Raw genomic sequence first — 18,503 nt, forward strand, 5'->3', positions numbered from 1 at the left:
ATGAAGCTCATGGTGAAGCCCATTTAATTTGTGTAAAGAAGAGTGACATCATCCTTTCATTTGACGGGTATACCATAACATGAAAGGTTATCAAAATCGTCAGAGATAGTCGGTTGGTCATGCATCATATGTCACGTTATACGTGTATCCACAATTCATAGATATACGGTACAAGACTGACACTTTCTTGGTCATTATATCGTGTGCTCCCCGCCCGACCATGATGGGGTTCCTTTCATTTGCATTTTCTTTGTTAATGGTGCCATCAAGGGAGTTAATGATTTTGATAAGTGAAGAAATCTGATGTTATCATTAAACACGTGGAAAGAAGTCAAAGGGATATTTTCCAACCTTGTATTACTTTAAAAAAATAGATTGTTGCATTGTTTAAGCATGATATTAAGGGATAATGTAGACTAAAAAAAAATGTGTTTTGAAAAAGCTAGATTTTAAACAAGCAAATCTATGAAAATATCAGAATCTGATGAAAGATGACCGATTTATGTCATAATTTTTATGAGATTAAAAATATTCTTATTATTAATATCATTATCATTATTTTTTTTTTGGGGGGGAGCAGTTGTCGGTTAGTAAAAAAAATAATTGATTTAATAATATAATGTTTAATATTACCATTTCTGATACTCAATATCTACTAACTCAATTATGTTAATCATATCCATACATATTTTTCACAATCATACTCTAAAGGAAATTCAAATATGAATGTCACTGTGTAGTGTTTTAATGCAGTTCAGAGTTTTCTTCTGTTATTTTAATCAAATTTATAATCAAGTTAATTCATTCTTCATGATTTTCTGATACGTTCTCCTCAGGTTTCTGGTCGTCTAGTGATTTGGATAATTGTTTTGAAGCTATTCAAATTGATAATTATTGGCATGAAGGAGAATGGGGTAGATATGTATTGTATGGGATGATATTGAATTTGTAAAATATTTCTGTCAATGATTTTTATAACACAAGCTTGATTAATGACAGAACTTGGTGCAATGCTGCAATCGTTCGACTTCGTTCTAAAGAATCATAAGACAGACCATCTATACAAGTCTATTATCATACTACGGAATTTTTAAGACTTTCATTTCTGCGGTAGGCGTTTGTCAAATGGGCCGGCCGCAGATATATTAATGATAAAAGCCTATAAATCACAATTGTTTAGGTTCTATGACGAGATGCAGACTGGATAGTATTAAAAAGGAGCGTTCATCCTGTTAGCATTTCTATGACTAGCAGATTTAATGAAAGATCATATTTATCGATTATCATTCTCATCATCTTCATCATCATACTCATCGTGAACATCATTTTTATAATTATTGTCATTGCTATTATTCTCCTTCTTTTTATTGATATTATCAAATCATAGTAAAGTAATACAAAACACGACTTTTCAAATCATATTCTCATCTTCTCAATCTTTCGATATTACCCCTTTACACCCCTTGCAGAAATGCAAGAAATCGCCTTGGTGTAGCAAAGAAATACAAGAGCAGTTCATGGTATCGTTATATATTATGATATTAAATCATGATATCAAGGAAAAGTTTAATGTAAGAGAATTTGAATACGTCAGAAATTAATCGTCAATGTGAACTCAATGTTCTTGTCACTTCTCCTATCAATTCTTGAGCAAATAAATATTGGATGGTTTGGTTTGACGGCGTGAAGTGATGCGATTTGCTGAGGATCTGCCAAGAGATCTTGGGAAGTAATCGAAAAAACAAATGATGTGATCAAATACTGTATGCTCACTGTCGAGACACGAAAACATTGCTGGTCGATAAATCACCAATAATAATGATTAATCTGATGTAGGGAAATCCAGATTAAAACTGTGAAGGGAAGTAGAAGACACCGTGACACACCCACACAATAATGGTTTAACAGTGGTGACCATCCCGACTAGGCTCCTGTTATCATTTCTTAATGTTTACTCAAGTTTGTTTGATGATCTCATAATAAAAGTTTGAATAATATACTTTAGAGCTCGGTCGGTGTCCAACGACGGGTTAAAGCGACGTATCATCCTTTCCTCGGCTGTGATAAAAACGGAAAAGAATAATAAAGACTTTTCTACTTCTATTCACACATTCCGTTGTGTGGTGGTGGAGATTAAATCGGAATATGGTTAATAACTGTAACGTTTTTTTCTCTCTCTCTAAGGAGATGCTTTCCCCAAAAAAGACTAAATTCATTCCCGTAAACATTATTTCGATATAAAGAGAAAAAATCTCACACTTTCCCTTTTTAGTTCCCATTTGCAGCAATCTATATACCAAGTTGACATGAATAATATTAATATGATTTAACTCTTGTCCACCTCAACCCAGACACTCAAAATGGCAGGGATGTGAAATAAATCGAGGTGGACTGTGTTTAGGATTAACCATTTGAATTCCAGACTTATTTTTAATCCTAAAGATTCATTTCTTAATCTCGATGGTTTGAATTTAAATACTTTGATATTTAAGAAGGGATTCTTCAGGATTAAAACTAAATCTAGAATTCGACTGGTCGTTATAACTACGGTCCATCTGGATTTATTTTAAATCCCTTCAATTTGGATATGCCATGTTATTTTTACATCATTATTAAGCCTACTTCTTCCATTTATCACATTTTTCATGGTAGAAACTGGTATCGATACATGTTGGTGATTAAATTATATCTTTTGTAATTTTACTTTTTTGTACATTCCAACCTGCCTTGAACCAGTATAGGTTCATGGACCTGGTTTTGCTTGTTACTCTTTCATTGTTTCACTTTGTTCATTTGTATACTGCTTTTCTTTGAAAAAAAAAGATTAGAATGAAAGAAAAAAATTATTCATCCGAAGAGAGATTTATCACTGATTAGAAGTCTACCGAATGATATAGCCCCCCCCCCCCCGTGGCGTAATGAGGTAAAATATAAGGTGCTAGATATGGCGCATCGGGCAAAATTATAGAATAAGAAAAACAATTGCGAGTGAGCAAAAATTCGACATTTTTATTACAAATTCTAATTTTGTGATTTATATTGACGTAATGATCAGAAAATAATATCATATTTCAGCCTTTTCTCTTCCTTTTTCTTTTTTCTTCTTAATCGTAGAAAACCATTCGGGGGGGGGCAAGAGCCAATCCAAGTCCCCTCCCAACTGTACGTCACTGCGTCATCTTCCCCCAGAAAAAAAAAGCTAAAAACATGCTTTGAGTCTCGACATTACTGTTTTATAAAACCAAGCAATCATGTGGTAAAAATGATAAAGATAGTATTTAGCTCCTGTACGCTCTCGTTGTGATCATCGATCAAATAAATTATTCTTATTTAAAACCTGTGGCCCAGTGGATTAGCCTCTAGAATTTGAAACAGGGGGTTTGAATACTAGCCATTGCGGAAAATCCTTCAGCAAGAAATTGATTCACATTCACCCGACCCAGGTGAAGTAAATGGGTACCCGGCAGGACTTATTCCTTGCACAAAGTGCCTTAAGCAGCTGGATCTAAAGCCGGGGTAATAAAGGACGCCATTGAATAGGCAACTATATTCGGCGCCTCTAAAATGCTAAACATCATCGATTTCACTCATGATGGGGTACAAAGAATAAGATCAATATTATATTTTGAACTATTAAGAAACAACTCAAACAAAACAATTTCAAATCATCTATTAGTTTTGATAGATCTAATTGTTATTCGCATTTTACATTTATTTTGATAAATGATGAGGAATTGTTTCACGAAACGACGAAGATATGAGGGATAGCAGTGTTATTTTGTATGAATGAAATCACTGCTGAATTAGCTGAAAATTTACTCAATCTAGTTAGATTCAATAAGTAAAATTACTTGATTTATCCAATTAATCAAAACAAAGTTCGCGTAACTCAATAAATGGAATGTTTCTTCAGGAACGAAAAAAAAAGCGAAAAAGAAACAAGTTGTAAAAATTATGATTATTTTGATTTTGGAGTATGCGTACCGATTTGATTAAAAAGAAGATTTCCTGCACTGGTAGAGTCCGATATAAAGCTAAAACACTTGTTTCGATACTAGAAAATCGATAACTGAAAGGTTAATTTGTATACAAAGTTGTATTTCCGGGATCACAAAATGCAAATAATAGACAGTGAACAATATTGCAGGTCACTTCCGTCGTTCAGATTGGCATTAAAAACAAACGAAATCGAGATCTATCGATGATTTATCATAACTTAATCACAAATACAATAGACAAATGACCTACCATAAAGCTTAGAATCTCTTCTTTCATCTGAAATTACTTATTTCTTATTCACCCATGAGTGAGCAAAAAGAATTTGAAGAGGGGATACCAAAAAGTCATTTGGCGGGCTGTATCTGGTTTCAAAAGGAAAAATGAATTTTTAAAAATTTCAAAATCTGCTCTTTAATTTAATACTTCAATTACAGAAAATGGTCTAGCCATGCATTAAGTCTTTTGTTAACAAAGCGATAACTTCTGTGGGAAACCGGTTGAAAACACGTTTATGTAATAAAATTATGGAAATACAAGCATTGTTTCAAGGGAACATATTTTTTTTTTACTTCTTGACCGTTTTTTGTGATTAAGGTATCAAATAAAAGAGCAGATATTAAACTTTTAGGCATGGGATTTTCTTTTTGAAATTCAGATATCCCCCCGCCAAATGAGTTTTTAGGTATCCTTTCTTCAATTTGTTTTTGCTCACTCATGCGTGAATGAGGAATAATCTAAGTAATATCAGATGAGAGAGGAGATTCTAAGCTTTACATTGGTAGGTCATTTGTCTATTGTATTTGTGATTAAGTTCTGATAAATCATCGCTTAATCTCGGTTTCGTTTTTTTCTGGGACGCACTCTATACCAAACTCTCCTTTGTTGATCACCTATCTAATTTGTGTAATTAAGCACGCATTTACTTGTGGATGATGCATTTGAATGTTAAATTATCCGCATAGTAATTATTTACATAGATTATTTTTTCGGAAGCGACCGTGAAGGCTTGAGGTTTGTTTTACAAACAATATATTCTAAATCATAAGTAATTTTTTGTAATCATCGCTCAAATATAAGTAAATACCCGTTATAAATAAAATGATTCCTCTTGTGCTTCTATCATATGTGACAAAGGGTCGCTGTTTCTGGTCAGAATCATAATTGAACAGACTTGGAAAGTAAAGTCCGTTTTCTACTCATCCAACATTCATCAATAGGTGAAAAAGATAAATGGATTCAATTTTATTGTAACACTAAAGGGAAAAAGAGAACATATAAAGTGTTAATTAAATGAGCTTTCAATGTATTCATATAATAATTTTTAAAGATATATTTGATTTTATGTATGTATTTCATTTTGTATATAAATTAAAGTTGTTGGCAAGTAAAAGCTTCCTAATACAAAAAAAAACCATGAGGCGCTCTCAGCAAAGAGAAGATTTTACCAATTGTCTCTATAAATTCTGATGGATGATATTTTAGGGGAAAATGTTGGATTAGAGGAAATAAGATGTACTTCTAGATATATTTGCTTCGCTTTTAAACATACGTATGCACTTGCTCAAAATCACATTATATTTAATACTCTATTATAGTGCGCGTTCAAAAACAATTATATTTATGATCAATGAATCGTTTTCTTATGAAATCATTTTGCCAGATGTGGTAGTTTAAAGTGCAGTCAATTACTTAGCAAGTATAAAGATGAAAAGCAAGATGTCGATATTTACGCTTCCATGTTTCTGATATTGTTACAGCTTTAGAAAATGCGCCCACGCTCAAGCTTTGGAATGAAAAAAAGATCGAATTTCATATTTCGTATATGAATAGAAGTGCAGTCAAACTCAACATTATATCGAAAGTCTGTCTCTAGCTCATTTTAAGGAGTTTCAGCGATAAAAAGGTTACAAATGATTGTGCAAGTAACTCCTACTTACCTGCTTTATTCACATTTTTTCTCGCGATGAAATTTCATATCGAATTCAAACAATCGCACTAATATCCGTATTCGACCCACTTTCCGTCTTGTTACACTGAAGATTCTGAAAGTCATTGTGTCATTTGATTTCATTTGACGCGTTTTTCTAAAGAGAATCGCGCCCTCTGGCTACGAAGGATTCGTATTTCATGATCATCTTCGATCGAAGGAGGGATGTGATTCCTTGCAAACACAAATCAGTTGCGTCTCAAATCGATGACGACAATACAGTGGGTTATAATAGCGCCCTCGACAAAGCTTGTCGTGCCTCCTTTTATTTTTTTTAGTGGAATATATCATTGGAAATCAAAGAAAGGCAACTTTTATAGTCATTATAAACTTTTAGCCTGACAACTTTACCATTTAACAGTTTGACTACCACTCATATGCTAGAAAGGTGTGGTTGTTTCCCGTCTTTGACCATCTGTTAAATAAATTATTGTTCTTTTTTCATTCTTTACCGATCTTCTTCTTTTTAATTCAATAGCATGGCAACTCTAGGATGTAACTAACACATGCACGTCCATGTTACTCCCACCAATGTAATAAACGCCCACAAATGTAATAACGCCTACATATGTAATAACACTTTACCCACAAATGTGTTAAATAACACTTTATCCGCAAATGTGATAGTTTCCCACACAAATGTAAAAATGCACTTTACCCACAAATAGAATAATTTTTGATCACCACAAAATATGCAATATTGACTTAACCCACAAATGTAATAACTTTGAAGGGATTTTCGGCGAATCTGTTTTAAACCAAACCCCTTAAACCCTATAGTAATGCATTCATATAGCGCAAAGTCAAGGTCTTTTCTTCAGACCGGTTTTATGAAATATTTATATTTATCTTCAAAGCAAAGCCCTCACAATTAAATCTTCCGAATGTTGAATAAAATAGAAATAAAGCGTAGTCTTTCTTTCAGGCCCTGATATTTCAAATAGCAAATGATAAAAATAATAATGATAATTATGATAATAATAATAAAGACCCCATGATCTTATTAATGTTAAATAACATTGAAATATAGCGTAATCTTTTCTCTAGACCCAGTTATTTAAAAAAATCACAAAAACAAACAACACCAACAACAAAGACCGCCTCCCCAATCTTATCAACGCTAAATAGCCTTCTTCTTATTCTGCCTTGTTGTTTGTTGGAAACCTGTAAAAAAATGACTATTTTTTGTCACATTTCAATTTAGAGTCTTTTTTAGAGGATGAAAAAGGTTTCTTTCCCTTCATCTTTTTTTTCATTTTCTATTTTACTTTCCCTTTTTCCTTCTCATTTTTCCATTTTTTTCCTTTTGTTTTATTTTCTGTAAATCTTTCTTTTTTTCTTCTTTGTCTACCTCTTTTCTGTTTTCCTTTCTTTTTTTCTTATCCTTTCGTTTTTTCTTCTTATCTCGTTCTTTTTTCTTATTTTTCTTCTCTCTTTTCTCTGTTTCTTTTCTGCATCTTTTTTCTTTTCTTCTTTTTCCTCTATTCCTTGTTTTTTTTTTTTCTTTTCTTTTTTTCTTTTTATTCTTTTTATTCATTTTTTTTGGGGGGGACGGGGTGGTAGGGGTAATATGGTGCAAATTTTCCTCCAGATCCATTTTTTCAAAATAGCAAATCATAAAAAACAAAACAATAAAATCAGACAAAATACATTTAAAGACCCACAATCTACTTGATGTTTAATAGCATGAAAATATGGCATAATCTTTCCTCCAGACCCAGTTATTTTAAAATAGCAAATCATTAAACTATATGATAATAAAAAAGACCCCACAATCGTATTGGTGTTGAATAACATAGAAATAAAGCATAGTCTTCCCTTTGGAACAAGTTGGCTTGAAAAAAAATAGAAGAAAGAAAGTTTGAGAAAAATCTGACAAATAATAAGTAGGAGCATTTAAATATGCAGTCTATAATGCTATGGAGGTCCTCCTATTGGCAATGCAACAAGGATGTGTGATGTCACATGTGAACAACTTTCCCTTTGATCGACTATAAAATACCCCCAAATTTCTCTTTTTGTTTTTTCTTATAGTGATACAAACTCTTCATCCATGATGTATTCTTTAGAAATCTGTATTACATAGTCATGATCTACTAATAGATGTGATAAAAGAGGCAGTTTAAATGAAATATATACAAAAGTACTTGGAGAGTTGTGACATCACACATCTTTGTCGCATTGCCAATAGGAGGATCTCCATAGCATTAGTGATCACAATATTCAAATGCTCATAACTTTCTCATTATTTATCTGATTTTTCTCAAACTTTCATTTCTGTTTCTTTGATTTTTTTTTGTTTTCACACCAGCTATCTCGTTCCAAAAGCTTAATTCTCCTGTAAATATTTTGAGCTTTTTGCGTTATTTTGAAAAAAAAGGGGAACTGGGTCTGGCTGAAAGACTGTGCTATATTTCCATGCCATTCAACATTAATAAGATTATTGGCTCTTTGTTTATGTTTTGTATTGTTGACTGAATGCATTATTACAGGGTTTTAGTTTAGAAAATATCCCTTCAAATTTATTACATGTGTGGGTAAAGTCATTATTAAATTTGTGGATAAGGTGCATTATCACATTTGTCGTTGACATTATTACATTAAAGTGTTATTGCATTTGTGGACGTTATTACATTTGTGGGTGTAGTAGTCCACCCTTACTTTCACACACGTACCTTCCCACACACACCCTCACCTTACCCTCACCCACCGGAACCCACGAACGCCACTCTCGCCTATACACAAATCCACTCACTCACCTTCACTCTACCTTACGCGAGCACCTTCACACACTTGTTTCCATGATCTTTATTTGTAATTAGATTTCATTTGAAAATAAATATCGATGCATCCATATAAAAAAACAGATCATATCATACCAGAAGGAATTTAATCTATTATAATCATATTTTATACTCACATTCACCCTTACACAGTCATGTCAACCTTACCTTCCACATGGACACTCACTCATACCCTCACCTGCACATTCACCATCTCCATCACTCACACGCTGTCACTCTCTCCTTCACAAGCGCACACAACTACATAATTATTCAGAAGGAAGGGTGGGCGCGGAAATTGCCGATACAGCAAAACGAACAGACATATAAATGAAATTGTTACATACCGGCATCTTTTTTAAATCCAACTTCAACGGCAATAGAATATAAAGGGTGAGGGTGATCAGGGTTTATGGGCCTTATTTCACCCAATTATAATTCTTCTGTTCATTCTTAGAGTTTTGTTTTGTACATACATGTATTTGTTTATGTTTTCTTTCTTGCATTAAAAAGTTCTATCATGCCATCTTGATGGTTTCATTGTTCAGAAGCCAATCGAAATCAGTAATTAAAATGGATGTTTTTAATAGCCACAACTGATGGAAACAAAATAAAGAGCGAGACTCGTTTTCACGAGGTACAAAGCATACCAACTTACATGTATTTTATTTCCATTATTGGGATTTGAAATGTAGGCGTACGAATATTAGGAAAACCAACTAAGATGTAGTAGAATACTTACACGATTTTGATCTTTAATAATAATAGTAGTAAAAAAAACGTTTTACAGTAGTATTTAGTAAGCTCTCACTTGCCAGGATGCAAGCTTCGTCGGACTTTCAACGTAGATGGCGTATTAGCTGATGCAGCACATTGAAGTGCTCGATCATTAGGCATATTCAGTCTCATGTCAGTCCCAGATTTTCAGATGATGAATAAAAATGTTTATTTTCCGTAACGGAGAAAAAATAGGGAAGGTAATAAGTATTATTTTCTTCCATATTATTCTAAAGTTTGGATAATTTCATACAACATAGATCCTATATTAGTTAAATATGCAGACTGTGTTTCTTCCAGCCACAAGGGTTTCCTGCTTCTTACAATATGGACGATTTTTTTTACTGCACTATTTACCAATTTTACTAAGTTTATTTGTAAGAAAAAAAAAACAATGTATTAAAGGAGACTGAAACGTTTGGAACATGACAGCTTGTGTGAAAACAGAAAAATCAAAGAAACAGATCAACAAAAGTTTGAGAAAAATCTGACAAATAATGAGAAAGTTATGAGCATTTGAATATTGCGATCACTAATGCTATGGAGATCCTCATATTGGCAATGCGACAAAGATTTGTGATGTCACTTGTGAACAACTCTCCCCATTACTTTAGTATATATTTCATTTAATCTGCCTCCTTTTTTCAAATCTATCAGTATAGCATATATTCTTTCAATAGGAGGGCATGTAATACAGATTTTTAAAGAATACATCATGGATATAGAGTTTGTATCACCATAAGAAAAAGCAAAAAGATACATTTTAGGGTTTTTATAGTCCATAAAAGGGACAGTTGTTCACATGTGACATCACACATCCTTGTCGCATTGCCAATTGGAGGATCTCCATAGCATTAGTGATTGCAATCTTCAAATGCTCATAACTTTTTCATTATTTGTCAGATTTTTCTCAAACTTTCTTTGTTCTTATTCTTTGATTTTTCTGTTTCGACACAAGCCTACTTGTTCCAAATGTTTCTTTCCCATTTAACATTAGCGTCGGTCGGGTTACGGGAAATAAACTTTTTATGTGTAACTGACCGCCGAATCACACGGTAAAAAAATCGTAATTTGAATGATTCCAGTAAAAAATAAAAATAATGACGAATTTTAGCACGTGTAAAACCAAACTAGAAACACGAACGCTAATCACAATTACTGTACAAATTCAAGCTCTACTCGGGGGTGAATTCCAGTAAAGATTCACTCAAATTACGGTACGAATTTTACGTGTGAAAGGCTTGACCTCGAAAATATATTTTTGGGGAGGAGCTAACGTGTCATTTCAAGCACTTCCCTTGATAATACATTTGTCATGCACTCATCGTATCGAAGCAGTGCTTTTTCACCAAGGACACATACCGCCTTTGCTCGGAAATTCGAATTCTTATCACAGTTTTCGAGTGAGCGTGTGAAATGTCAGATGATTCTAAAGACGAATTGCAATCATCAATACAATGAGGATTCAAGATTCACGTGTGCAAAGACCCTGAATCACAAGCATTAATGGAACAATAGAAGGAATGTGCATTTCCATAAGCATGCTTAAAATGCAACCAGTTAGTTCAAATTGCTCCTTACTAGAATTATGTTCACATTTTCCTTTATGTGTGTATTTTTTCTTGATTAGTTCTTGTCAGCAATGTTGTCGGGGTCAATATTCGCCAGTGCGACGTTGAGAGGGAATTCGAGTGTGAGCCTGGAGTCTGCATACCAAGAAACTTGACATGTAATGGTATATTCGATTGCGAACTCGGTCAGGACGAGGAAGTTGCATTTTGCGGTAAGAATATAATGTTTTTGTTATGAGTATAGTGAGATCACCCCTAACGATGAATTACACTATTTGACAGTAAATACGGATTATTAGGATAATCACCGAAATCACCGTAAATCTGTCATTGGTAAGTTCTGATATATTATTCACTTGATTGTGTCTTGTTTCCACTTAAAGATTTTATTTTAAAGATCTATTTAGATAACCCACATTGCTTTTTTACATGTAATAGTCTATTAAATTCTTTTCTCCAAAATATAGATAAATTTTATTCGACAGTAGTTTTGTTATTATTTTTGTTGGCATTAATATTATTATTAGAATTATCATTACTATTTCTTTTTTTTCTTCCTTTTTATTCAAGAGAATAAAAAAGAACTTTTATTTCATAATATCAACAAAAAACAACGAATCAAAGTATGTCACATAACTATTGTACATACATTCCTTTACATGTATACGCTTTTTACATGTTTTTCACATAACATACAATGTTATATGAATGAAAGAGTACTAGTGATGCCTGCGTCATAAAATAGATTAAATACAACGACCACTTTATCATCATCACTGCATTATTATTCATTCGGCCATAGAAAATACACAATCGTAAATGTAAATACAAAAATAAAATCTGAACAAATGATTATAAATAAGTTAAAAGGACAGGAAGAAAATGAGGGCAGAAAGATATACTCATTGGCTCAGAGAATTAACATTCGATGTTACCCGGAGGCATGCGAGCCCTCAGAGAAAAAATAGCATAATTACCGGTATAGATTTTATTATTGAATTTAAAATTCAGTGTAAATAATCTGTATCTTATGCGTGATAGTTAAAGCAAAACTAGAAGTACATTGACTCTAGGTCTAACATTTGACATCGGTAATAAACATATTAAGTATGAGGCGACGAGTATGACGATTTCTATGCCTGTTGTACAACTTTTTTAATTACTGAGTTTTATGACTTGAAATTTTATTTCAATGTGGTGTTACCATAACATACTTATACACATGTCACTGAACACGATGTGTATGCTCGTAAAACCAGCTACCGGTTGTATTAAAGAACGAATGTAATAGGTTAATAATTTTCAGTTTACAAACTAAACCAAGCAATCCAAAAAAACAATCATTATCAATGTTGAAATTGCCATTGAATAAAACTATTACTGGACACCCAATAACGTCTAGGATCCCGCTTAACGCAACCATGGCAACCTCACACCTCACAGATTCAATACGATCAGTGTTTGGTGTGTGTGTGTGTATTTCAGTTTTGTCAGACGTGTATCAATCAGATATGATTATTTACGTCTGGGACCGACCTTTAACGTCACCATCCGAAAGACGTGACCAGGGCTCGAACCTCGACCCTCTGCATCAATTTGTAATTTCCCCCACAGCTTGGATTACAGGCGCACGCCACAACGCCCAGTTTGGAACAAACCTGGAAATGTATGAATGTGATTTTCTTTTTCAGGTTCAAGTTATCTGTTAGAATAATCATATCAAACTTTTGGTAAAAATTGCATGCATTTTTTTGGAGTAAAGTCTAAAGTGCTTTGAAATCGCAGTCGATCGTAATATCCGATTATTTTGACGTTGTGACGTCCTCACGATTAAAAAGTCGCATCATTTAGCTACATTTTATTCCTAAATCGGATCACAGATGAATCGAAAGGTGGGCGAAGTCCTTAACGCAACCATGCGTTCTGACGTACACTGCTACTGCAGATAGGTTGTCATTGTCTACACCGCATCAGTGACATTTACTGCCTGTACCTGACTTCTATGATGGTACCCAACGCAAGTTTTCACGGTGGCCTTAAATTCATTTGATCTCACCCAATAAATAACTGGGTTGGCAATCAAATTGGTATTATATGATAAATTTCCGATTCTATACCATGTTGTATTCAATTTATTCGATAATCCATAGACACATAGCGGCATCCAAAGAGAGAACGATGTGACATAAATAGCGGCAAATGTTTTCAGCAACCGGCGATTTTCCTTTAGGCGGAGATCATTTACACCTGCCCCTGTCCGCGTCACACTGGTGTAAAGAAGTGTATAAGAGAGTCCTGTAAGTATGAACAATATGAGGATACAAAGAGATAGTGGCACTCCTATCCGATTTTTTGAGAGGATCAGCTCGACGTAAAGCGGGAAAAAGCCGGTCACCCAGGCCAGTACGCAGGCAACGATACATCGCGGTGTGGTGACTAGATTCTTGACTCCAAACGGATCAACTAGAACGGTAACGAAGCGATAGATAGCCACAAGAAGAAAATTGAGTGTCGAGACAGCTGTACACGAATTCCATGCAGCGTTGTATAGAGGCTGCATATGAAATTGAAACAAATGCAAAAAAATCCATGTACCTATTTTAATCAATTATTTACAACGTTTGGACCTCTAGGAAATAATGATTTTGACCTTTGAAAGCTTAGCGGTATGTATAAAATCCATGGAGCTTGAATGTTTAAAGTAGAAATATATTGAAAATAGTACAAATGGAGAAACATATATCAAATTAAAGGAGAAAAAAGGGAGAACACGATGATGTACATCATTTATCATGGAGACCGATGAAACTCAGATAATTGATAGTTTAAGTTCTCTCTCTGAATGATTCAAACACGCAGAATTACGTCCGCGAAATTGGGGATTTTTTTATGACGTCACTGTCTGTACGAGAGGTGTGATTGGCTCTCCCACGTGAAGCTCCACTTGCATGCAAAACCTGTTGCGATGTGTACAACGAAGTGACGTAGTTGGAGGAATTACGCCGATGATGATGAGTCGGACAATTCAGCTTGCAACACGATCACATGCCCATTCGCTACCAACTCATGCAGCTGCTACAACCAGGCCTGGCTACAACTGCTAGCTACACCGTGCGGGCCAAATTGAATTCATGAAAATGAATAACCACATCCAGACAGAGTCTCTTACCTCTTTCAAAATTTGATATGAAGAAGGAAAATAATGATATAACTGTACTAACAAACAAGTGAATATAATCCGAACCTGAAGGCAAATCAACTCAACGAATAGCAGCAGACGATATGCACCGACGATATACTTCATGTGGCTGGGATAGATTGTCACTCGTTCAAGCTAGATTCTCATTTTGTCAAATCTCATTAATTTGACAAAATTACGAAACATGGGGAATTATTTATCTATATAAAAATATAGTAATATTTTGTATTATTTTTCAAATTACGATAAAAACTTACTTGAATGAAAACGTTGGGGGTAAATTAAAATTAGTGTAAAAGATCATCTCCAACATGCGTAGCTTGTGTGTCATTGCAAACAAACCATCTTAAACACATGTACCGGTATTCCTTCCTTGCTCGCCTTGCTGATTGAGAGCTGTGCAACACGTGCATAGATCTACTCTCTCAGCCAAGTCGATCAAAGAAGGAATACCGGTACATGTGTTTGAGATGGTTTGTTTGCAATGACATACAAGCTACGCATGTTGGGGATGATCTTTTACATCTAATTTTAATTTACCTCAACGTTTTCCATCAAAAAATGTTTTATCGTAATTTAAAAATGATACGAGATGTAATTATATTTTTAGATAGATAAATAATTCCCCGAGTTTCGTAATTTTGTCAAATTGATGAGATAAAAATTACATCTAACAGAACGAGTGACAATCAATCCCAGCTACATGAAGTTATGGTCGGTGCATATCGTCTGCTGCTATTCGTTGAGTTAATTTGCCTTCAGGTTCGGATTATATTAACTTGTTTGTTAGTACAGTTATATCATTATTTTCCTTCTTCGTAGTAAATTTTGAAAGAGGTAAGAGACTCTGTCTGGATGTGGTTATTCATTTTCATGAATTCAATTTGGCCCGCGCGGTGTAGCTAGCAGTTGTAGCCAGGCCTGGTTGTAGCAGCTGCATGAGTTGGTAGCGAATGGGCATGTGATCGTGTTGCAAGCTGAATTGTCCTACTCATCATCATCGGCGTAATTCCCCCAATCTACCTCCAACTACGTCACTTTCTTGTTCACTTCATCATCATTCTCTTCATCTTCAAAATCATCAATTTGAAAATCTAAATCTAGATAAAATTATGGGTTTTCTTTCATTTCGTGATCGAAGTATTCAGTGACAGTGTGGAAAAAACGTACCCACGCAACAGGTTTTGCATGCCAGTGGAGCTTCACGTGGGAGAGCCAAACACGCCTTTCGTACAGACAGTGACGTCATCAAATTCGAGTCAATTCAGAGACCGATGCGAGGCATATTTCGGAGAGGCATTTTAGCGTTTTTTAATCGGCAATTTTCACCTTTTGTATTATTTTCGTTATTTTTGAATGACCCACTGATAATCCCCACATCATTACCTTTCCATTTATATATAATAGGACCACATTCATAATCAATATATTTCTTACAACTCATGTTAATAAAACACCTATCGTCCAGATCACACTATTGGTCTGTCTCGCAGAGTCGTAGTGTTGTTTTACCCGACTGCTAAGAAAACATAACAGCCTATAAGCAAGCAAGCAAGCAGGGAACCGAAACCATAAGGTTCTCTCCAAGGGACCTGGTAATGATAATTTAAATGATTTATGAAAAAACAATACACCATTTGTAAATCGAACCCCGGGTAACCGGAAACGAAACCCCCGCTCTACCATGTCTACCGACTGAGCCATCGTGTCTCCTCATGCTAAAAGGTTTTCTCAATTCACTTTTTGACCTGTAGTCTTACCTCAATCGACACCAGGTAGCGTCATCGAGCAAGAAAATATGATCCTGCACTTAGAGGCCTTGCTAGAAACTTTTAGCCGAAATCATGCGTAATTAGGCGGTGCAAGAAATTTGAGTTGCCATTCAACGCAAATTAACTACAAATGTGTGTTTAAGAAAAGGGCTTACGCTTGATTTAGGAGAGTTGAGCTTCCCTAGCAGTATTTACAATGTGGAAAAAGAGTTAGACATGACCTTTATCATGTTTATACTGCTAAATTTACGCATTTAAGAGAATGAATCACCTTTTTTAGAAAGTCCACTAAAAGTGAATCACACTGTGCAGTTGTCCATAGTGTGGAATTGTCTTCGCGCTACTAAATTTCAACTATGTGAATCGCATCTTCACATAGTGCACTGTGTAACACTGTGAGCACGCTGGGTGAAACCATGTTCTTTCCGGCAAGTTTGATTTAGAATTTAATTTACATGTATATTTCTTGCAAGTCTCATAATAATATCCGAGAAACATATTCTATGCGCTGAAATTTTAGACCTACCCTTCGTTGACTGTCGTACATATCGAGGAGGGAAACAACAGCAGAGGTGAGGTCTATAAGCGCCATGTTGAAAGTGAAGATGTTATGTTGTTTTCTTAATCTTGGCGATGAGAGGATGAAGAAGAGAATGAGTCCGTTGAGAATGACAGATATAGCAGTCAATGGAGTATTCACCATCTGGTAATAGGTATACCCTAATTCAGCAAGCTGATTTTCATTTGGAGTAGGAATGATTCGCACTTTTTCTGTTCCCATATCTGATTCCATACTGAATCTAAGTAAAATCGAGAAGTCAAGGTATTCACGATGACGATCAGTGATTTTTTTATATTACTTTTGAAATAAGCGTTCAAATTGTTGAAAACAGCCGTTCGTAGGATTCGTTATTTTCACAATATCTATTTCTGACTTCAAGCTTCGCAATCTTATAAGTGATAGTGTTCAGTGCAAAACGTTAGACTCAGGCGATACGTTTTCTCAGAGAAAAATTCACTATGAAATGAGATCTGGAGAGTATAACCAGTCTCCCAAGTCAGTTTTAATAAACGTAAATATCCACAATTCACCGGACATGCTTGTCATCATCGAGTATGGAATTACCTGTACCTGGCACACGAATTTATATTATTGCATTTTTCTTAAATGAAGAGCGTGATTCCAAAAGGGACTAAAATCCACTTTTGACCAAAATAGATTTTTTTTTAAATATAGATATAAATATTTATATCTTAGACTTGGGTATCAAATGCACCGTATGTCTTTTTTAAAAAAAATATGAGTTTATTCCAAAAACGAGCTAAATTCAAACAGTATAATTAAAAAAGGAGCTAAATCCACTACCGGGTCATTTAAACTTGATTAATTTGCTACTTTACATAAAGTTATGCTTACAAATTTGTAGGTAAATGTTGTAGAAGCAAGATCACACCATCTGTGCAAATTTGATGAAAATAATAATTATAATAATAAATAAGTTTACTATTTTTGTTAATATTGTTTTGGATTTAGCTCCTTCAATATCGAAAAAGTCACCGTCCTTAGTAAAGATGAAAAATGTCTTCTTTTTTTTTAAATTTTCGGTGGATAAACATCAGATACGCTGTGAAATATGCATACTCTTCTATAAATGCTTATGTGTTCTGTGTTTAATTTCCAATATTAAACATGTTTAAATTCAACTAAGGTTTTATTCCAAAAGGAGCTAAATCCAAGAAGAATACATATATTTTTGTAATTCTTTAAAAATGATATTAAATGTTCGATTTATCAATCTGAGAGGATAACATAATCATATGCGAAAATAAAACCAATGTGAAAAAGGGAAAGTGGTGAATGAAAAATCCTTGATTTACAGAAAAATACTAAAAGAGGATTTAGCTCTTTTTGGAATAAAACTCTTACATATATTTATAAAAATGTAAATTTATAATTCGAGCTTCCACTGGCGCCCTAGTCACGTACTTCTCAGCCGTTTTGTTTGATTTTTCTGAAAAGGAGATGTGTTTATTAAACTAAATGTATGTTATATCAGTTGCTAGATCATGTTCTCCACACCATTATTAACATTTCTTTCTCATTTCACGAATACGGCGAGTGTATGTGTAAACAATATGACAGAAAAGACATTTTCCCTTGATAGGTGCAGATTTAATTTCTTAGTTTTATTCAATTGTCATCGAATTAAATTTATTGCAAAGAAATCATATGTAAAGGAACCGACAAGGCATATATCAAAACCTTACCCCAAATAACAACAACAACAACAACTTAGGAACGTAAAATTACGAAGATGTGTAACGTGTGACAAAATAATAGTTTGCTTCTGTTTCACAGTGACCATTTATAGGGATTTACGTTACAAGGAAGTTTCTATGTTTTCTACAATCCAA

The 18,503-nt window shown here is 34.2% G+C and overlaps 1 protein-coding gene across 1 annotated transcript in view; it reads left to right on the forward strand.

The window, feature by feature from the left end:
- Nucleotides 1-18,503, forward strand: part of LOC121422868 (G-protein coupled receptor GRL101-like) — a 77,404-nt gene that overhangs the window by 27,045 nt on the left and 31,856 nt on the right. Inside the window, exon 3 of the mRNA XM_041618099.1 lies at nt 11,177-11,329. Within this exon, the coding sequence (XP_041474033.1) occupies nt 11,177-11,329 (153 nt within the window). The remainder of the gene's footprint in view (nt 1-11,176; nt 11,330-18,503) is intronic.

The sequence above is a fragment of the Lytechinus variegatus genome, chromosome 1, assembly GCF_018143015.1.
Source record: "Lytechinus variegatus isolate NC3 chromosome 1, Lvar_3.0, whole genome shotgun sequence".
NCBI classification, from domain to species: Eukaryota; Metazoa; Echinodermata; class Echinoidea; order Temnopleuroida; family Toxopneustidae; genus Lytechinus; species Lytechinus variegatus.